Genomic DNA, 22,923 nt, shown 5'->3' on the forward strand with positions numbered 1-22,923 from the left:
AATGAATGAATCTTCTGTAGTGTTGCTACCATAGGTCAATCTCATATTTTCAATGTTGTCATATATGAAAAAATATATTTAAGATTGTTATAACACCCCCTTAATTAATTAAAAATTAATAATATTTATTATTTTCTCTGTATTAATATACATATACTTATTTAATCTAGTATAGTGGTTCTGCATAGATATGTGTATATATCTGATCAATATTTCGCGGGGATTTTAAATTATTTTTTATTTATTTTTATTTTTGTATTCAAAATGACTCTTCGTTATGACAATAAATAAATAAATAAATAAATAAATAAATAAATACATTCATTCATACATACATACATACATAAATGGGTTGGGGGACTTTTGTTTTGAAAAAGAAAGTAATTCTGTAGTAGACTCCACCAACCTCTTCCTCCAGCCCTCCTGTTCTGCTCACACGTGTTACTCTCGTGTTCCTTTCAACAACGCGAGGTCTGGAGACTATGGAGGATCCGGATAGCGGTTCGGTTCGTCCCACGGTGAATGACCCTGAAGGTTTACTGAAGCGGAGCCGCGAGCTGCTGGACCTGTTCTGGGAGATCTCTAAACCCGAGAGAGACACAAGGCTTCGGGCAGCGGACAAACTACTGCAGATACTGAAGAACAGCGGACAGGTCAGAACCACAAACTACTGAACACACAGATTAATGGACAGTGTAACTAACTCACCACACTACTGAACATTACACAAAAACTACTGCTAATACGGAAATTGGCTGACAGGACAGAACCACAAACTACTGAACACACAGGTTACTGGACAGTATAACTAACTCATCACACTACTGAACGTTACACACACAAACTACTGAATATTACGCCCACAAATTACTGCAGCTACTGAAGAACAGTGGATAGGTCAGAACCACAAACTACTGAACACACAGATTAATGGACAGTGTAACTAACTCATCACACTACTGAACATTACACAAAAACTACTGCTAATACGGAAATTGGCTGACAGGACAGAACCACAAACTACTGAACACACAGGTTACTGGACAGTATAACTAACTCATCACACTACTGAACGTTACACACACAAACTACTGAATATTACGCCCACAAATTACTGCAGCTACTGAAGAACAGTGGATAGGTCAGAACCACAAACTACTGAACACACAGATTAATGGACAGTGTAACTAACTCATCACACTACTGAACATTACACAAAAACTACTGCTAATACGGAAATTAGCTGACAGGACAGAACCACAAACTACTGAACACACAGGTTACTGGACAGTATAACTAACTCATCACACTACTGAACGTTACACACACAAACTACTGAATATTACGCCCACAAATTACTGCAGCTACTGAAGAACAGTGGATAGGTCACAACCGAACAACTGAACGTTATAACTACACCACACAACAACTGAACGTTATAACTACAGCACACAACAACTGAACGTTATAACTACACCACACAACAACTGAACGTTATAACTACACCACACAACAACTGAACGTTATAACTACACCACACAACTGAACGTTATAACTACACCACACAACAACTGAACGTTATAACTACACCACACAAAGTTGTAACTACAAAACACTACTGAACGTTGTAACTACAAAACACTACTGAGGGTTGTAACTACAAAACACTACTGAACGTTGTAACTACAAAACACTACTGAACGTTGTAACTACACAATATTACTGAACGTTGTAACTACAAAACACTACTGAATGTTGTAACTACACAATATTACTGAACGTTGTAACTACACCACACAACGGAACATTGTAACTACATCACACTACTGAAGGTTGATTCTACACCACACTACTGCAGCTACTGGTGAACAGCGGACAGGTCACAACACACACTACTGAACATTATAACTACACCATAATACTGCAGCTACCAAAGAACAGTGTACAAGTCTGAACCACACATTAGTGAACATTATAACTACACCACACTACTGAACATCACACACAAACTGCTGAATATTACACCCACAAACTAATGCAGCTACTGAAGAAAAGTGTCCAGGTCTGAACCACACATTAGTGAACAATTTATCTACATCACACTACTGGACATTACACAAATAAACTACTGCACGTACTGAAGAACAGCGGACAGGTCAGTACCACACACTTCTGAAGATTATAACTACAGCACACTACTGAACATCACACACAAAAACTGCAGCAGATAATGAAGAACAATGTAAAGGTCAGCAGTACAGGTATATTCCAATCACTAATAGTAAAGAAAAGATTGTTCTTAAATGAAATATACAGCTAATTTAAAATTCTTTTATTGTTTGTCAATTAATATTTTGCTTTGTGTGTGATTTCCAGACAGATGAGTTGCAGTATGTGGTGAAGAGGCTAGTGAATGGACTTTCTCATGGGCGAGAGCATGCTCGCACCGGCTACAGTGCCACTCTTGCGCAGGTACTTTCTGACTGGAGGAAAACAGAGTTTTTATTCGTGTGCAAAACCTTGGACATTTCAACTATAATGAAATGTTAATATTGATCTGTTTTTAGGTCAAAGTAAAGAAAATACTCCTTTTATATTCTCAGAAGCACTCTGTGTTAGGGTTGGGTTTTTTCTACTTGTAGTTCTCTTAATGATTCCATTTATTATGTTGATTAGATACGCACTAGGTGTGTCCCAATTACGTATTGGCATTTACTTCCCCCAGCTCATAATTGGTTTAGTGCATGCATTCTGCCCTTGCATTTTTCTCCACTCCATTTTGGACCTCAGAATTTTTATTTTTATTATCCTTCAATTGTTTACTGCAGTTATGATTTAATTGAAGTTAAATAAAAATATTTACGCCTGTTAATGTATGCTCCTTTTGTGGTTTTAGGTGCTGAGTATGTTCGAAGAGCTCTCCCTTAAGAGCACTTTGGAACAGATCAAAGAAAAACATGACCTACAAGCAGTTAATAAGGTGAGAGACACACTGAATACATGGAGCTTCAAGGAAAATACATTGATTTGTGATGTAGCAGTTTTCTTAAAGCTCCTTTTTAATTCGAATAAGTTTGTTACTTTTGGCACCTAAGATTATTATAATTATTATTATTATTTAAAATAATTTAAATGTTCAATAAGTGTGGTGGCGACACAGTGGCGCAGCAGGTAGTGTCGCAGTCGCACAGCTCCAAGGACCTGGAGGTTGTGGGTTCAAGTCCCGCTCCTGGTGACTGTCTATGAGGAGTTTGGGGTGTTCTCCCTGTGTCCACGTGGCTTTCCTCTGGGTGCTCTGGTTTCCTCCCACGGTCCAAAAACACACGTTGGTAGGTAGATTGGCGACTCAAAAGTGTCCATAGGGGTGACTTTGTGAGTGACTGTGTGTGTGTTGCCCTGTGAAGCCCGATGATTCCAGGTAGACTCTGGACCCACCCTGAAGTGGATAAGCGGTCACAGATAATGAATGATTGAATAAGTGTGGTGTTTGTATAAAATAACATACATGTTTACAGCAAATGCAAAAACATAAATACAATAAATTATATTTGTTTCTAAAATGTAGTAGATATAAGTAAGTGTGATGAATAAAGTTTGTTTCCAGGCCTTCTCTTTGATTGTATAGGTTTCATTACCGTTTCATTAACCGGTAACACTAAGCATTGGATAATAACCTCAAATAATGCAGTATTACCACTAGGAGAGGTTTAGTAAGGGGTAAACCAACTCGTTCACATAAAAGAATATCACTGCTTACTGTAATAAGGTGGGTTTTTTTTCCAAATAAATTCTTATTGCTTATTTTAATAAATATCTGCTGTATTGCATCAGAATTTCTTTAATACTGACTAACACTTCAGGTCACTTTTCCCTGACTAATCACACAATTGACATGGGTCACCCACCCACAGATATATCTCCAAGTGTATAAGATCAGGGAAATGATAACAAGGTAAACACGGTAATTTTCAAATCAAGGAGTTTTTAAGAGCACGTCCAGAATGGTTCCTAGAAGGGTCTGGTTTAGGGAGTGGTTTATAATTGTGTCTGTTTTGTATTTTCTGTTTAAAATAGTTGGATGTTTAACATGGCAGTCTAATGCACTATTGAAGTCAAATGTTCAATATTACAACCTAAATGTTCTCTCTTTCTTTCTCTTTTCCCTCTCTTTTTCTTGTGACAGAAACAAATCAGAAATGTGGCATTTGGGAATTTTTTTGGAGTGCTTGCACTTTCTCAGTCCACTCGCTTGCACAAAGTATGTACACCTCCAATATATGTATTATACATATATTAATATGTTATTATCTGGTGTTTTTAAACATAATTTAGTAAAAATCTTGTTTACACAACTTCCCCTGTTCTTAAATATAGTCATTTGGAAAAAAAACAAAGTAAAATTAGCAGCCTGAATTTTATCTGTACTGTATTGTGTAAGTTATAGGGTGCAGTGTGTAATACAGTGTTAGGAACCACATTCTATTAGAGACTGAACAGTGCTACACAGTCTGAGACAAGTGTGTGATAATTTAGTGTATAATCTTCCATTAGTTTTTAGCTACATTAAATAAAAACATGTCTTGCCTGGTTGATTTTAATTAGGTAAATAATTAAATACATTTGCTTTTGCTAGATTTTTTTTCCCCTCTAAATTTTTTGTTTATATTTTCTCGGCTTCCTCTCTGTCACTGCCTCTTGCTGTTTAGGAGCCGGAGGTTCTGTTGGAGTGTATTAAGTTGCTTCAGACTCTTGCTCAGTACAAAGATCACCTGAGGGAGCTGCCCAGGAAAACCATGGTGGACATTCTGAGTGAGGTGTGTGACATTTCTGATTGTCTCACTGTGATGCTGAAAATTAGATCATTTTGAATCGAATAATAAAGCTATTCCATTCTTCAATTTTATTATTATTATTATTATTGTTATTGTTTTGCATGTTTAACTGTGTTGACGAAAGCAACTGATAAATTTAATTAATTATTTTATATATATGTATGTATGTGTGGGTACCGAATCCATATATAAACATTTTTAAAAATGATTAATTTGTAGGTATGTAGAAGAATCGCCTTTTTAGGACTTGTAGGCTTGTTCGATTTAACCATGACTTATTGTATGGTGCACGTTTGTTAGTTATTTGTCCAAATATGCTGCTGTCACCCCGTCACAAAGCTGAATTAACACATTGTTCTGAGCATTGCTGTATGTGTTGTTGTTTTATTAAACTGTTGATGCATGCTGTTCTGTGTTGTGCTTTTTTGTCATCATCGATCACAAATGTCTTTGTGCTCTCTTGCAGACATCGGAGGATGTGTTTGAGGAGGTGCTGTTAAATGCTCTGCAAACTGATTTGACCTCTGCCCTGAGCAGCCCTGAGCAGTTAGAGCTGCTGCTGGTGGCCATGCAGAAGTTTCCCTCTGTCATTAAACCGGCAAAACTGAAGAAACTGCTAGGGACTGCAAGCATCATCTGCAAACATACCCTGCCTCGGTGAGACATACACCGCATCATACAGAAAACAACATCAGTAAACTCCTCATACTGTGGAACTGATCAAACATATGCTTTCATGCACAAGGCCTATACTCAGGATATGTTTCAGTACAAGGGGTGAAATGGTCAAAATAAAACCTTTATTTACGGAACACAAGCCATCATTAGAACATGAATTCATCAAAGATAAAATTCACAATAAACTGATAATGAACATATAACTGCCCCACCCTCAACATTGAGGTATGGACTGCCAGTTATTTTAATCGTTTGGATTTAATACTTTCAGCTATTTTTATCAATAACACTGGATTTATGATTGAAACATTCAGTTGATGCATGTGCACTGTGTATTGTGGGTGTTCTGTGTTTCCTTGGGTACCATTTTAATGCTATTGAAAGACATAGTGTGACCCTTAGAATATATAGAATTCTGCTAAACAGTGAATAAGGCATAGATCTGGACAGTTGTATGATGTATATTGGATATACAGATGCACGCTTTTTGTCTGACTGTGTGTGTGTGTGTTGTCAGGTTGGTGGAGGTTTTAAAGACGGCTGCTCGCTCTGTAAAGAAGGAGAGTATCTTGCCCTCAGTAGCACTGGATCTGCTGCAAGTTTCTCTGAGAGAGGACAGCTTTGAGGTTTTCTGGAAGGAGGCTGTAATCAGCGGCTTGCTCTCAGACACCCCAGGACCCTGCCAGTGAGTACTGACAAAGTTCTTATTTATAGTACAGTCTGTCCACTCTCAATGACCATCCTGGTTATGCCACTGGACCCATACAAGACCAGGGTCATGTCTCCTTGGAAGGGAGACACGTTTACACCCAAATCTTAAAGACTCTTTAAAATCATCTGGTGGAACAACAGTGTGTGGCTTTTGGCTCATATAACTTTTTAATTAAAATATAATGATATAATTTATTTGCCAGTGAACTGTCTCTTCCTTCTTTATAATGTCTCAGGTGTTACTCTTCACATGGCCTTAGAAAGACTGTGAAAAACTAACCAGTCTCACTCTTTTTTTTCTGCTTTTATCTCTTATTCTTTCTCAGTTATCTAGCATTTCGTCTCCTTGGTGCAGCACTTCCATTGCTGTCTCTTTCTCAGCTGCAGTTTGTTCTCTCTGGAGAAGTGATGAAACGCTATGGGGAGCATGTGGTGTCTGCTCAGGTGAGTCCAATCCAACACCTCTCTGCCCACTGTTGAATCAGAGCCCACATTTCTAAATCTAAGCCTTATGATATCATAACTTTGCTGTGATGTGTTAGAGAGAAAATCAGTTTGAATCTCTCTCTCTGTGCACTGAAGCTCAGTTGTTCTGAGATTTTGCTTTAAATGATGTATTAAAGGTTCTGTTTGTTTCTGTGTTTGTTTGTGTGTGTGTGTCCTGACAGCTCCCAGAGAGGTTTAAATTCTCTCCAGAGATGGACGTTTATGTGAGCTCCTTCCTACAGAGTTGCAGGGATCCAGATAAGCAGCTGGCTGTCATTCTGGCCTTCACTCGACTCACACACCAAGGTTCTCCAGCTGTCCCGTCTTTTTGGAAGGTTGTGGAGCACATGGAGCCCATGGCATTGAAGCAGTACGTGGGCTGGCTTAAGGAAGCTTTTTGTCAGCCACAGCTTGAAAATTGTCTGGAGTTCAGCACACGCAAACAGCGAGGAGGCCCGGATGCCACTGTGCAGTAAGCGTCCACCACAGACTTAATTACCTTTTACACTAAGTTACAAACTACTGTCAACAGGTCGATTAATAACTTAGATGAGTGCTTTTCCAAATGCTTTGGCTTCGTCATTATCTATGATCTTATGTTGTGAGATGTTTAAAATTGTTCAGTTATCAAAACAACCACGTAATGCAACAACAAATGAATAAAGCTGTTGTGCTGTAAAAAAGAGTAGTTTGCTTTAGAGAAGTTGAATCTCAGATTGATTAACTTTAGCAGATTCAACTACACAAATGACATGTGCCTGTTCATCTTAAGCTTTTACAAAAGAGAAAAACAAATCAGTAGTTGAGGATAAGATGCAGATTGTTGAGAACTTCGGGGATACTCGTCTGTCAGTTCGCAGCTCTTTTTCTCTTTCTTCTTCAGAAATGAAACATGTGTGTTCCGTTTCCGGAAGTGGATCATTCCACGGTTAATCTCAATCGTGGAGAACCATCAGATTAAAAAAGACGAGGAACTAGTTATGGACATATCCAGGTAACACACATGCCCTAATTTTGTGTCTAATACAACATTTTCATTGTGTCTGTGTTTAATTTGTAGTTTTATTTCAGGTTTATCTTCTTCCAAGCATTTTTTGAGACAAAAAAAGCCACATCAGTAATTCCAGAGACTCGTCTCTCTCTCTCTGACCCGCTCGACCAAAACACACGCTCTGTAACTACCTTTGCGTTCTACAGGTATGGCCTGATTTCTTTTAGAAGAGCTTCTTTTTTATTCTTTGTATTTTATAATTAATAACTACTAATTGAACCAAAATGTATCAAATTATCTTAGACTCCAGTTCATCTCTCTCTCTCTCTCTCTCTCTCTCTCTCTCTCTCTCTCTCTCTCTCTCTCTCTGTGTGTGTGTGTTTGGTTTTGTTAGTCTGCTGCAGTATCTGAGTGTGTTGCCTGTTCTGGGGGACTGTGCAGAGTCTGAAACTGCGAGTAAGCGCCGTGTGCTGGGAGTGATGGCCGATGGCTCCATGTGGGTGTTTCGACTGGTGGAATATGCAGACACACTGCTGAAACACAAAACACATGTACGGAGCACTCAAACACTCACAGCAGAGCAGACACAGGCCTGGAACAGGTGAGAGCTATGATGTCATATGCATTGTCCCATCTAGAGCAGGGGCCCTCATACATTTTAATCAAAGGGCCAGCTCACAGTTTTTCAGTCTTTCAGGGGGCCGGACTGCAACCAGAGGAGAAGACATCTAGAAAAAACACTATATGCCATGTCATAAATATTTAGAATTTAAAGTTGTTTATATTTTGAGACTAAAGTATTAATATTTGGAAAACGTAAAATCACTGTGGAGTACAGGACAGCAGTTATTTCAGCTTGTGCATCTACATTAAGTGTGTAAGCGCACAGGGAAAATCTCCTAAAAGACCTGAATTGTTTTCTAGCTGATAGCTTTCTCCTTACAGCCACAGCCTCTCACACGTCAGGGACAAATGACAAAGCCATTGGTTTAGAGACATGTCTATTCTGGTTCTAACCAAATCTATGCTCTTTGCTGCATGCTTTGCTGCTTTAGTCATAAGGGACGGTCTAATGAAAGCAGTGGGCCGTAGTTTGTAGACCCCTGATCTACAGAATAACAAAAATGTTATGTTAAGGTTTCTGGGTTGAGTTATTGTTTTGTAAGATTTTCTTTTTTTTCATTAAAAAAAGAGCAATATATATTTTTTCCTCTTTACTGTTGTTAAAACGTGTGTGTGTGTGTGTGTTTAGCATGCTGGAGTCAGTGGAGACACTGATGAAGAAAATGAAGAAGTCTCCAGCTCCAGAACACACAGCATTCCAACATCTCCTCCTTATTGTCGGTATTCAGATATTTAAGGTAAGTAAACAGGCACACTAAGTGTCACCCAGTCTCTTTGGTCGAAATCCTGCTTTAATTTTACAGAAGGGAAGAAAGAATAACTTCAGAATTGCTGTTAACCCTGTGCCTTAACACACCCACAAATGACAGTGTTTATTTTTATGTAATACCATGTTTAGGCTCCAGAGGACAGTGTTGAGTTGCTGAAAGATCTGCAGAGCTGTATGGAAAAAGCACAGGCCAAGAAATCCAAAAAGAAGAAGAAACAAACAGGTTTGCATTTTTCTGTGTGTTCAGAATAATTGGGAATTCATCAGGACTATGATGAAGGTGCTCACTAAAATCAGACACTGTCTGTTTGGTTGATTATAGATACGATGCTTCATTGACTTCTCTAAATGAATTTACTTATCCATTTCTCTCTGTCCCTGAGAGAATTTCATTTCAGAACTGATCTGTAGATTAAATTTATTAATTTAATTTAGCGTAGTTGGACAATAGTGTGGATACATGGAGTGTGTTTGTTTGTATGCTACAGAAAGTGAGCAGGAGCCACACTGGGTGGAGGTTGTTGTGGAGATCCTGCTCTCTCTGCTCTCTCAGCCCAGTCGCCTGATCCGGAGTGTGTGTAAAACAGCCTTCGGCCGCATCTGCCCTCACCTCACACAACCAGCTCTCAGCGCTATACTGAATGTGAGACACATATATACAATATACACACACCACACCTATTATGCTCCCTTCAGCTCCAAACTAGAGATAGCTATGGCGTTATACAGGTCAAGGTGGTTTTAAAAAGTCTATTATGTCTATATTGATTAAAATGTTTGTATTGATATATATATATTTATATATTGTTTAGAAGTATCCTTTTCTTCCAGCCCTGAGTTCAGCTGTAACTGTGAAGACAGTCACTAAATATATAAATTCATAATCATTAAACAAGATAAAAGAAATAAATTACAATCACTATATCGTTTCACCAAAGGAGCACTTGTACTCAAGCTGTGAAAAAGTTTAATATTGGCTCTTGGAGAGTGAGGATATAAAGAAAGTTTTAAAATCACCTTCAGGTTTTGGATCCTAGTAATGATGAAGAGGAAAGTGGCCTGGTGGTGATGGATGAGAAAGAAGGGGAAAGGACGAAGCAAAAGCAAGCAGCTGAGGAGGATGAAGAAGAAGAAGATGCTGAAAAGGAGGAAGGAGAGGTGAGCGGTTTTTTATCACTACATCTACAAGTTCAGCTTTATTACCTACATATGAAAAGTCAGTGGTTTTTATTGTGTAAGCACAACATTTCTAAAAAATAATGCTATGTCATACACCACATAATTCATAAAATCCATAAATAAACAAATTAATCCACAAAAATTAAACAGGAGCACAGCAACTTGAGTTTCAAAAGCACTGTCTGCGTTACTGTTGAACATACAGCTGCAGGAACTAAAGGTTGTTTTAATTCTTTATGTTAACTCGAAGATAATTTTGTACACCACTGAATAAAATGAGGTCTTGTTTTTCTTAAACTACATTTAATCTGTATATTTAAATAAATTACATAAGAATGCATTCCTGTGTGTGTGTGTGTGTGTGTGTGTGTGGTGCAAATCCTAATACTTCTGATATATTTAGATCTTACAAATGTATTAAATTGTATCTGACGCCTCCTATAATGTTGTATTTTTTTTTTTCTACACTTCCTGCCCTGTTGGGGACTATTGATGCACTTTTACTCCAGTTATTGTTGCTTCCCACTTCCCATTTATTCTATATTAGTAAACTCTAATGCTTACTGTGCTTCTTTAACGTGACCTATTTTGAATAAATATGGAATTTCTCTTTGAATTTTCTGATCTTTGTTTAAAGGATGAAGAGGAATCAGACACTGATGATGATGATGATGGCGATGATGATGAAGCAATGGAGGAAGAGCAGGAGGAAGTGGATCAAAATTTCCGCCTGGAGCTGATGAAGGTTCTTCAGGGACAGAATGTTCTGGTATGAATGAATGAGTGGGTTATGTTGAGTAGACTCAACCTTGCTCTTCCTCTGTGTGTGAGGGCTGAACCTTTCTCGTTTGTCAGCTTTAACAAAGTTGCTGTTTATAGTGGAACACTTTCTGTAAAGCATAGGTTTTGTGTCTGGTGTTGAGCCATTGTTTAGATCAGTAGTGATGAGTTTATCAGTAGTTTGGGGGACAGTATTGGTACCCTCTGGAACACAGCTGGTATTCTATAATTGAGTTTTCCATAATTAAGTTTATAGCTCAAACCTGGGGAATAGTACTGAGAAGTCAGTAATTGCCAACACAAGTAAAAGCATGTTGCAATGTTATATTGATTATATATGTTTCATTTTGGGAATAAAAATGCTAAAGAACTGATATACATTATTTGCTGTGTAACGAAGTATATAATCAGGGTTATATTTCAAACTAGCACTCACCTGAATATTTCAAGCTTAAATTGTGAGGGGTTAAATTTTCATGTATATTTCATTTTTTCTTCAACTTCAAGATAACAGTTAAGACAAATTTATTTAAAAATATTAAGAATTCTCATATTTTTTTTTCTTTCTTACAATTGTCTAAGAACAACTGTTATTCTTTAACCATGCATTTTCTTAACTGTTTTCTTAATCTTACGAAAGCCACACATTTATCTTACTTGAGTATAGTCCAGTTAAGCCTCTAAAATGATCAATTTAAATGGCTTCAATATCCTTATCCTGGTATGTTATTTTTTAAATCCAGATGCCTCTGCAATAAGCAAAGAGAGAGAGAAAGCCTAGCATACCAGACCTAGACGTTTTTTTTTGTTGTTGTTTTTTTTCCCATTTATTGACATTCGGGCTTCGTAAACACATTAGACTGGTTTCCAGCACATAAACAAACTGAAAAGCTAGTATATGGTGAGGAAACATCTGAATCTTCTAAAAAGCTTTTTTTGATTACAATTGTAAATATGGCCTTTAAATGTTTAATTACAAATTGCCTACAGAAGAAAAAAAAACAATAGAGTGTCTTGAGAAAAATATTAAGAAAATATTTATAAAAAATAAAACTTACTTTTTAAGATTTTTTGGGAGAATTGAATTTAAGACCATTCTTATGAACTCCTTAGTGTTTATCTTAAGACATTTCCTAAGATTTTTTTTTAGGAAAAATTGTGACTCCAGGTACTTGATGTGTGTCTGTGTGTGTGTGTGTGTACACGCATGCATCTGTTCACAGTGAAAGCTAAAGCAGATGAATGATAGTAGAAGTCTGATAAACAGTAAAGAATGAGAGTGATGTGAACCTGTGTCCATTCTTCTGCGTAGGCCACTGAGGAAGACGGCAGTGATGACGAGGAGATGGATGATGAAGCCATGATGAAACTGGACGAAAACCTAGCCACTCTCTTTGGGGAGCAGAAGAAGAAGCTGCAGGCCAAAAAGGATGAGAAAGAGCGACTGCGCAAAGAGAAAACACTTGTTCGGGACTTTAAGATTAAAGTGGGTCATTGTGCTATGTGAATGAGCTAATGAGTGAATAATACAAGTAATGTTCTCTTATCTCAAAAATGTATCATTCAGCATCTATTTTGTGAATAAACATTAGTCCTTTAGCCCAGGAGATTCAACTGAATCAGATTACTTTTCCACAGAGTGGGAGAAAAGTGAATGGAGACACTAAAGTGTATCGTTCAGAGTTTCAAAATCTCCTGTCAATGATTTATTGATTTGCATCCCAGTGATCCTTAGAATTGAACGCTGTGTTGCTTGATAGCTACATTAGTCATGTAGCTCCAGTGCCACACATAAAAATACACTAAACATGTATTTGAAAAACCTTTGATGTTTTTTACTTAACTGTCTACTTTGTCACTTAAATCATGTATAATTATTTACCAACCTTTACCTTTTCCTGTGTGTGTGTGTAGGTGTTGGACTTGGTGGAAGTGTTTTTGTCTAAGCAGGGCAACAGTACACTGGTTCTGCAGATGGTGGAACCCCTGCTCAGCGTTATTGAGAAGGGCATGAGCTCTGAGAGCGGTCAACAAGAAGCGGACTTTCTGCGAAGAGCCGCAGACATCTTCAGGTCTGTTCGTTTGAACTCATAACACTGCAGTAGCCTTCATCTGTAACATCATTCAATCTGAAAGTTGCTCTGGATAAGAACTTCGGCTAAATTTTGTGAATGTAAATGTGAAGTAATAATTCTAAAAATAGCCATATGCCACTGTAGCTTCCCATTAGATGATGTTAGATTTATGTATTAGTGCTAAGTGTTTTAATCCTCAACTCAAACTAAAAAGTGCTTCTGAAACTTTTAACTGCAAATGTTGGCTTAAAGGACAATTCATAGCTGAAGACACACACCTTTAGCTCATATAAACGTCACTCACGTGACATCACACACATACACACACACATATTTATTAAATAACACTAAAGTCTCTCACACACAGTGCGATAATGGACCCTATGTTAAAAATGCTTTTTTAACTTTTGTTAAAGGTGACATTCATGATTGTAATCTAAATACACTTTTTATGAAAATCAGATAATGTTTCCTCCCCATTTGCTAGCTCTCCAGCCTGTTTGCTTGCTCGTAACCAGTCTAATGTATTAGTAATGTATGTATGGTGACCTAGTGTCTGTAAATAAGTGTGAAAACATAAACTCTCTCAGTCCTGTAAGCTTCTCTCTTTCTCTCTCTCTGTCTCTGTCTCTCTGTGCTCATGGGAGAGAAAAGGCATCTGTTGTTTTTTTTGACGAGAGAGAACTCCATATATACAATAACACAAACCAAGATTAGGTTATTGCTCAATTCCTGCTCCATAGGTGTCAAAATATTGACTTTTTTTGCTGTTGTCAAAGTTTGAGTAAACGTTGTGTGTGTGTGTGTGTGTGTGCCCACATGTCAGGAATCAGCTGTGTCGTGGGAAGCAGTATTGCAGAGAAGTGGAGGGGCGGGAGGCGGAGCTTCATGAGATGATGGAGCGTCTGATTGGTCGAGCACAGAAGATGCAGGATTCCTCAGTGTCACTATATTACTTCAGGTGAGCTCATAGGTCAAGTCACGTGGTTTTAGTCACTTTGCAGTCACTAATAGCACAGACAATGTTTTTTTTTTTAGCAGGTAAAATGTGCTACAGATATGTATTCAAATATTTGAGCACCCCTGGTGCAAGATTTTTCTGTGAAAACTATTTGGCACATGCCCTACAGACAACAGGTATGCACGTCGGTGCATACAACTTTCAGAACTTTACTTATACACTTTATTTGTCTGAAAGTTGCTCTGCATTTAGATGAGTGTGATTTAAAATTGTGTTTCTGTGTATGTCTCAGTGCTGCACTCTATGTGCTTAAAGTGTTACGGGGTGCGATGAAGGAATCAGACTCAACCCAGACACCTGCGGCTGAGGTAAATTGCAGCACCCACACACTGATATTGAAGATTAGTGTTTCTGGCAAATGCCCGACGTGTGACTGTGTGATTTTTCAGGTGATGAAAATGGGTAAAGCAGATGTAGAGAGAGTGACTCTGTGTTTCAAAGATGCACTGACGTCTTTCATGACACGGAGAAAAAGCCCCCTGACTGGAGACATGTTCATCGATCTCTTCAACAAATTCCCTGTAAGAACACGCACATCAAGCAGAAAATCCACGTCCGATGGGCGCTTTAAAGTCCCAAGGGAGCACTGCAGCTCTGTTTGCTAACTCATGCATATGCTGTGCCACTAAGGGCACAGTTAAACAGAGCTTTGTTGAGGTGCTCTAATTAAGAGGTATAAAGCTGAGGAAATAAACTGTAGCTTTGCCATGTGTTGTTTTAAGTAGGTTGTAATGTGTTAGGCTTGATTCAGGACTTTTAAGTCTATGAGCCTGAATACAGGTGGAGTGGAGCATTGCCTTTCTCAATAGTCACATTTATGCAAAAAAAAAAAAAAAGAAAAGAAAATCTCATATGCAAATCTCTAAATTAAAAACCTACTCAAAGAATGAATAGCTGAATATTTATGGCCAGCCCTAATGTAACCACAGATTTAGCTTGAGCTGCAGATGCTCTTCTGAGCAGAAAGTATGAATTTATCAAGTTCTGAAATAGTGATATTGTCAAGTGTGGAGATAATGTGGGCAAGGTTACTGCATCTATTTAAATACAGTAACTTTAAACTTTAAAACCAACAGCATAAATACTTGAAATTGCCATAACATTAATTATACTTATCACAATTGCTCCTGTGTTTGAGGTATGAGTGTTTATATTGTGTAGGAGTTTTGAGTTGTATGTATCGAATCATCTTGTAAACCACTTGTCTCCTTTTTAAATGCTGCTGTGCTGTTTTACAGGTTGTGTGTGTGAACCTGCTGGACACTGCCGTGGAGAACATCACAGCCGGAGTGAGGGAACACCAGCAGGTAAATCTCACCCGAAGTCTTATGTGTCTTGACATGTTTATAAGGGTTTGTTTTTTCATTCTTTATTATGTTTTGTACCAGCTGGTTTTATTATTTCTGATTTTTTGCTTTTTATAATTGTGGGGAAAATGCCAAAAGCATGAGGTGGTATATTTACTGCAAAATTAAGTGATGTTTCATGGAAAATGGAGTGTTCTGTCAGGACTCCCAGAGCCACGTGTAATTAAAACACATGGGAGATTTAAAAAAGAATCAAAACCATACTTCATCTTGTGTTCTTTTGATTACTTGTGTATATGAGAATAGCCTTTTTTCTGCATAATCTCTATTAAAAATGATATGCAGATTGTTGTGGCACACCCAAAAACCACCCCCACCACCATACACATTCCTAGAGCATTTGATAAACAGCCTCAGTGCCTGGAGAGCACAACAGGGCCAGAGAGGGTCTGAAATATTAAATCTCATTGCATTGTTTGAATTTTAATATTATTCAGTATAATTTATTTTCTAAACATATATCAGAGACCCCCACTAGTGAGGAAGTAAAGGCAATTGTGATAAACCCTGTTTGTTTTGATTTATTTTTTAGGGCCAGGCGTGTGTTATGGTGCTAAGAGCCCTGCAGTCTAAAGAAGTGAAGGAGCTGATACCTCCATCTCAGTTGACGGAACTGTGCCGGAAAACAACACAACAACTCTTGCAGGTAAAAACGTAGTGTATATATAGATAGAATCTGACACACGTAGATGGAGAGTGGCAAACAATGAAATGTATTCAGTGCTATTCAAACCACAGGTGTGCAAGTCTATTTTTTAAATCAATTTTCACTGACAGAGAACGTGGCCGTGTGTTTTGATGATTTTGACGTTTGAATTTCTCACATCTTAGAAAGAGGGAAATCAAGGAATTTCTCAGCCAAGTTAATGTGTCTCTGGTCACATTTCTTTGTCAGCTATGAGTCGACAAACATAACTGCATTGCTTGTGGGTTTGATGAATGAGTCATTTTTTTCCCCTCATTTCTCTCCTAGTGCCTCCAGCATGTGGAGTGCAAGAACAAAGCTGTGCTTGAGAAAACTGTTAAAGCTTTGGAGCTCTGCCATTTCCTGGTTAAGACCATTCACACACAGGTACAGAACAGAAGCATTACTCTCCCTGCACATCAAAACTCAAACACTGCTCAGGCCTATTTATTTATTTAGGGGTACTGTACTTACATGCTTTACTAAAAAAATCCTGTGTGATGGTAATTTAATAATATTTTTTCATAGTAATGAAGCTAAATGTTTTGTCCTCTGCAGAATATGGAGGTGAATTTAGACCCTCTCCAAAATGTACTGACGTCCATGAACACTGACGAGAGTTTGCAGAAGTCTGGGAAGCGGGAGGATACATACTGGAGCGTTATGAAACTCTTCGGCATTCAGTGAGTTTCAAACAAATAAACAAACAAACAAGCAAGAAAGCAACCAAACCAAATAAATAAATTAAAAGTAAATAATTAACTGATGCTTAACAGTCTGATGCCCTGTTCACACCAGGCATTTACATGGGTCCTGGGTGATCGAATATCTATAGGTGTGATATGGCCTGATATGTCCCAGACCACTTCTGAAAATGGTCTCAAAGTTGAAACCACACAATCAACGAGCTTGATTTCTTGTGAAATTATGAGCCTTAATAAGGAGTTTGTTCCACTTTAGTGCAGTAACAACCTCTACTCCTGTGAGAAAGTAGTCAGGTCAGGTTCTGATGGTGGATTATAGCTTCTTGATCACAACACCACTTCAACAACAAAGTTATAAACCTAACATGATCACATTCGGGACCTCTTTGCACACCTGGACTGTTTGTAAATTCTATCCAGATCTGTGACCAGTTTGTAATATATTAATGAGAATAAATAACATTGATCAGGCATTATTATTATTTTGGCAATTCACTACAGCAAATAAGAGGGAAGTGATGGAAAGAGAACACAGCTTGCTTAAAAATAATAATAATAATATAAAAGTTGATTATAGAAACCAACTTTTTAGTGATGGACAGAACAGGTTATGTCTGTTCTGTAGTGTGGCTTACTTGTTCCAAAAAATGTGGCTATTAACTAAAGAAGCAATGTCAAGTTTCACTTTGAGACAAAGCTGGGAGGAAATATTAGCAACTTGACCTCACTAAGTTTTATTTAACTGAATATTTCTGGTATAGTGAAACCTAATTGCAAATATGTTCCTTGTGGTCCTTTGTCGACATGTATTTTTCCCCTTGCTAAGATGATATGTTGATACAAGCTTTTAAGTGGTTTATTTCAGGGGAGAAATGCTGTTTTAACATGTTATTTGCATCAATGAATTTGGCACTTCCTTCAGCATAATTTATGAAAAATGAATCCGTTCATACTCTCACTCAGGATGCTTTTTTTGGATGTCCCTTGTTGTCTGGTCACACAGTTGTCATGTTAATTCCAGGTGTGAACAGTACCTGAGTTGGCAGTGGTGTTTTCCAGATTACAGCTGTGCACACCTTTAAATTCAGACCTCTATAAAAACTCAGAATACACCATGGGAGAGCCCTGTTATGTCTGTTTATTTTAAAACTGTTGAGACATTTTAATTAATTAATTTTGACCAAACATGCCGAGCCTTGCATGGCTGCTACATGAACATCAGCTTAAACATGAGTACAATCAAAAAGAATTTCAAGTAAGCGACCTTGCATGGAGGATACGATTTTACCATAGTCTTTTGTAAAGAAATGTGCTCTTTGTTTTAGAGCTGACCTCAAGGCTGTTTGACAAAGTCTAAATATGATAAATAAGATTTTTATCTTGCCTTATCTTACCTTTAGTTGATCTCCTTTTTATTAGGAAACCCAAAGTGGAGAAGGTAAAGAAAATAGTGGAGGAGCAGGAGGCACCGAAGAAAAAAAAGAAAGGTTTTCTCCCGGAGAGCAAGAAACGCAAAAATCGCAAGAAACCACAAGTCCTGGAGGGCAAAGAGGCTGCAGGTGCCACAGAAACAGCAGCCGTAGAAGGAGGTGTGGAAGGAGGGAAGAAGAAAAAGAGAAAAAAGAACAAGAAAAGAAAGATGCTGGTTGGAGATGAGGTTCAGCCTCAGCCTCCAGCCAAAATGGCCAAAATTCAGTCCCCACAGAGCAAGAAGAAACAGAAAAAGAAGAAGAATGTGGGAGGTGAGACAAATGCAGAGTAATGGTGTTGAGGACTAAAGGTGTATCACCTTGAAGACTGATCACCAACACTGCCCTGTGGACAGAGGGTACACACCAGGTTTTAAAGGGGAATTCCACAGATGTTTTCAATTTCTAAATAATTGTGTTGAGTTGTAAGAAAATCTGATGGAGAGGGTCCTTGTGTGATTATAGTACCACAGTCCACATACACCGTGATCTCCAGTGAACAGTCCGAATAGATTCATATAGAATATTGATGATGAAAATGGAGGAAATCCCAACTAATTTTTTTCCACCTCATGACAGTCTCCATGTTCTTCTCCCCCTGGAGATTTATATTTGCAAATTGTAACGATTTAAATGTACAGCCTTTAAAAATTGGAATTCACCTTTTAAAATCTTACGGCACTGGCGATCTCCTCTTTTACTACTGGACAACAAGCGGTTGCATACATGTTCATATTTGTATTATGTTAAGTGACTTGTGTTATTTAAACCTCAGCTGGTCAGAATGTAGAAAAAAACAAAGCATCCAACAACATTTATTTTGCAGAAACAAATTTTACTCCATTACTATGATAGAAAACCGAGGCTGGGAGTTTAACTGAACGTCTGATATGAGAGAGAGTCTTTTTGTAATGTAAAATGTTACATTAAAGTTCTTTATTCTTTGGACACACGTTATGTGAATGTGTTTTTAAAATCTATCTATCGTTACACTTGTATAGCACCTTTCTTGATACCAAAGGACGCGTTACAATCCACGCTGCTCAGAACGCTCAGCTACACACACACTGGCGAGAAGCGGCAGTCAAACGCGCACAGCGTACCCTCAACTAGGAACGATCACCTGGAGGACTGCATCGGGCACCAGGGTTTCACCCAGGATAGAGCACCAATCCATATCTGGGCACACACACATTCACTCACTCATGCAGACATTCATTGACATAAACACCAGGACAGTTATTAGAGAGTTATTGGACTGTGGGAGGAAACAGGAAACCCACGCAGACACGGGGAGAACATTGCAACTCCACCCAGATGGGAGATCCCAGCGCTGAGGGGTGAACGTGCTAACAACTAAGCCACCGTGCCGCACAAAAATATATATAAACATTTTTCCTTTAATATAAGACACACTACACTGCAATTTCTGGACCCTCTACATTCATAAATAAGTTTTTCCTTTGCAGCAAATACAAAAACAGGACCATAAAATCTGAGAAAGAATCTGTAACATACTGAAGTGAACTTACAGTTGGTGCAGCGCACTGTAGATAAAAATACATTTCATTGACATTCATCTCATAGGTCATCTTAGAGTAATATGAATACTGAGTGCATCCCTTTTTAATTTATTATTGTTTTACCATAGAGCACACAGAGAACTTAAATGACCATTTTTATGTGCATTATTTCACAAACTGAACAAAATGATCCATTTCCAATAATGCATTCAAACTGATTTAACCCATTGGAGGCCCCTGACAGAGAGAAGACTCATTCTCATTGCCGATCTGACACCATAGAAATGAATAATAGGCCTGCTTTTCTTTAATAATAATTTTTTACAAACCAGCTACCTCAAAAAAAAAATCCAGGAATGAAGACAATAAGTGAAAGCTGCTTGTTTCTTAATTGCAAAAAGGTAATCTAGTCTATTTGACTGTTGTTGGGCTGATCTCAATATGCATGAGATGTGAGTCATGTGAATGTGGGGAAACACCTTCTCAAAGTTACTAGGACGTACAGTTAGTATCTTTCTAAATGTTAACGCTGTCAGTCAGAGACAGTTTACAACGTTTTTGGAAGGGGACATTGTTCTTAAATATTTAAAAGAAAGGCTGTCATGCATCAGACAAGGTAATGATAGCTCATAGATATGTTTTACTTATTTTATACTTATTATAACCTATTAAATACATATTACACAGTTAAAGCAAAGGCAGTCATTGAAAAGGCATATTTACATGCTTTATTTATGCTAGCCTATAAAAGGGGCATTGATAACACAAGCTCAAGCACTGGTTTTTATTGTAAAGTAATTGTTACAAGAAAATGTAATTAATTTGACGTTTAATGCAATCAATATAATTATTGTTAATTTGGTATTCATTTTGCACCCATGTAAGTTTTAAATAAATGAATCTATTTAACTGTTTTAATAAATGCAGTCTAGAATCTACTCTCGAAACACCCCTGCTGTATACCACGTCATTCTGAAACAAAAGTATTGTTTTAACACCTCTACACACTTTAAAGGGGACATCTACCACTGTGGGAGTTTATGTTCAGAAGGTCTGCGTCTTTTAAGGTGGAATGTTATGTTTGAGTGTGATTGGATCAAGCCAAATACAAATAAAACAGCTGTAAAATTCACAGCTGAGGTGCCCTTGAACAAAGCACCTAATCCCCAAAACACTGCCTGGGCTTCGAGGGTGGCTGCCCACTGCCTCTAATCACTAAAATGTGTGTTCAGTATGACAGATGGGTCAAATTTGATTGTAGTGTTGTACCTGAGCAATAAAAAACACAAATGCACTTTTTTTAGTACTACTGTTTTACAAATGTTAAACTTTTTAAAGGCTCAGCTGTATAAACCCATAAAAACAAGCAATTAACCATTGCATCATGACCACCTCCTTATTTCTACATTCACTGTCCGTTCTCTCAGCTCGACTGACCACACAGGAGACTCTAGTTCACATGTTGCTCTGCATACTTCTTATCCCCATTTCACCCTGATCTTCAACGGTCAGGACACTTACAGAACAAGTATGGTTTGGGTTGTAGATTTTCTACTCTGCAGTGACTTTGACGTGGAGGTGGTGTGTTAAGTGTCAGGTGTTGGTAAGAGTGGATCAGATACAGCAGTACTGCTGGAATTTTATAGCCCTCTGTGTCACTGCTGGACTAAGAATTGTCCACCAACCAAACTGTGCCACAACAGTTGAGCTACTATCTCTGATTTTACATCTACAAGATGAGCGAACATGGCGGGCATGTCAGAAAAAAGGACAGTGAGTGGACACGTTTTAAAAATCTTGAGCAGCACTGTGTCATACACTAACACATCACCATCATCACTTCACTGTCACTGCAGCCCTGAGAAAAATCTACCACCCACATCAACCCTGTTCTGTGGGAGTCCTGACCATTGAAGAGCAAGGAAAAATGAGGATAAAAAAAACTATGCACAGCAACATCTCTGCCTGAGAAACAGATCAACCAGTGACCCAAAACACAGCAGTTCCACAGCAGTTTTCTGTATTGTGCAATGTTTAAAGGTGTTTTACATAATTTCAATCCCAAATGTTTTGTAAAATTTTTCTGAGAACCTGACTTTGTACTTATCATTGTTTTTTTATGATATTAAAGAGAAAGAAAATTACACAAAGTTGCAAGATTACTGCATGGTTTGATCCAGAAAAAATAGAAACTATTTTAACAGCTTTAGAGCCTCTCAGTGTGTAATTAATATAAAAACAATATACAAACTAAAATTTGTTCATTATTATTTTTTAATATTTAGTCATGAACTTAGTTAGGAGACTGTTAGGGTGTTCTTTGAAAATGGCTTTAATATTGTCTCATGCAATAATTATAAATATATATTATTTTATCCTGGTATATGGATGACCAGAAGTAACTTAAACATTTTATGTAAGTATATTAAATTTATAGAAATTCTGTCTTCATGCTTATGCTGACGTTTAAGAAAGAATCTCCAGGTGAAAGTTTTATATTTAAGGAGAGTAGTGTCAAAAAGCTTTTTGTTACAAAAATGTTGTTATATACTTTCTTAAATTCCTCTTACTGTGTTGACTATAGCTCAAAATAACAGAATGCTTAACACTACTGGGGCTGGGCGATATGACCAAAATACTCATATCTCAATATGCCTAAAAATGATGATACAATATTAGAAGAATGATACAATATTATGAAAATCATAAAATTTAATGTCAAAGTATTAGTGTTTACTTTTAACACCAAAAAGAGCATGCCATTACCAAACTGTATGTCTAAGAAACACTGTCCCAATCAAGTTTTTTTCTTTTGCCCCGATATAAGACTTTAAATATTGAATCCCGATACTGTCCCAATCTGATACTTCCCAGCTAGCAGGGTAGATCTGGGCCGATTCTGGCACTAATGGCGTGCTTCTGGCTCAAACAATATTTGTATTTTTTTAAGCATCGACCTGTTTCTCTCTCATATATATATATATCCATCCATCCATCCATTATCTGTAACCGCTTATCCAATTTAGGGT

The 22,923-nt window shown here is 37.7% G+C and overlaps 1 protein-coding gene and 1 pseudogene across 1 annotated transcript; both read left to right on the top strand.

Moving 5' to 3' along the window:
• LOC136677908 (uncharacterized) overlaps positions 1 to 22,923 on the top strand; it is a 256,856-nt pseudogene that overhangs the window by 22,573 nt on the left and 211,360 nt on the right.
• On the top strand, positions 398 to 19,312 carry LOC136677854 (myb-binding protein 1A-like protein). The gene is made up of 27 exons (XM_066655527.1): positions 398 to 653; positions 2,377 to 2,472; positions 2,897 to 2,980; positions 4,184 to 4,258; positions 4,707 to 4,814; positions 5,299 to 5,489; positions 6,028 to 6,195; positions 6,548 to 6,665; positions 6,890 to 7,179; positions 7,591 to 7,701; positions 7,779 to 7,904; positions 8,093 to 8,299; positions 8,951 to 9,059; positions 9,221 to 9,314; positions 9,580 to 9,734; positions 10,115 to 10,249; positions 10,908 to 11,039; positions 12,363 to 12,536; positions 12,965 to 13,122; positions 13,952 to 14,086; positions 14,379 to 14,454; positions 14,536 to 14,667; positions 15,385 to 15,453; positions 16,046 to 16,159; positions 16,487 to 16,585; positions 16,757 to 16,881; positions 18,322 to 19,312. The coding sequence occupies exons 1-27, from the start codon at positions 483 to 485 to the stop codon at positions 18,662 to 18,664; spliced, it is 3,795 nt and encodes a 1,264-aa protein (XP_066511624.1). The 5' UTR covers positions 398 to 482; the 3' UTR covers positions 18,665 to 19,312.

Source organism: Hoplias malabaricus, chromosome Y (assembly GCF_029633855.1).
Source record: "Hoplias malabaricus isolate fHopMal1 chromosome Y, fHopMal1.hap1, whole genome shotgun sequence".
NCBI classification, from domain to species: domain Eukaryota; kingdom Metazoa; phylum Chordata; class Actinopteri; order Characiformes; family Erythrinidae; genus Hoplias; species Hoplias malabaricus.

Coding starts and splice junctions, on each gene's coding strand:
- LOC136677854 (XM_066655527.1), top strand. CDS start 483: ATGGAGGATCCGGATAGCGGTTCGGTTCGTCCCACGGTGAATGACCCT. Junction 7,702..7,778: donor CTAGTTATGGACATATCCAG/GTAACACACATG, acceptor GTTTTATTTCAG/GTTTATCTTCTTCCAAGCAT. Junction 16,586..16,756: donor TTAAGACCATTCACACACAG/GTACAGAACAGA, acceptor TGTCCTCTGCAG/AATATGGAGGTGAATTTAGA.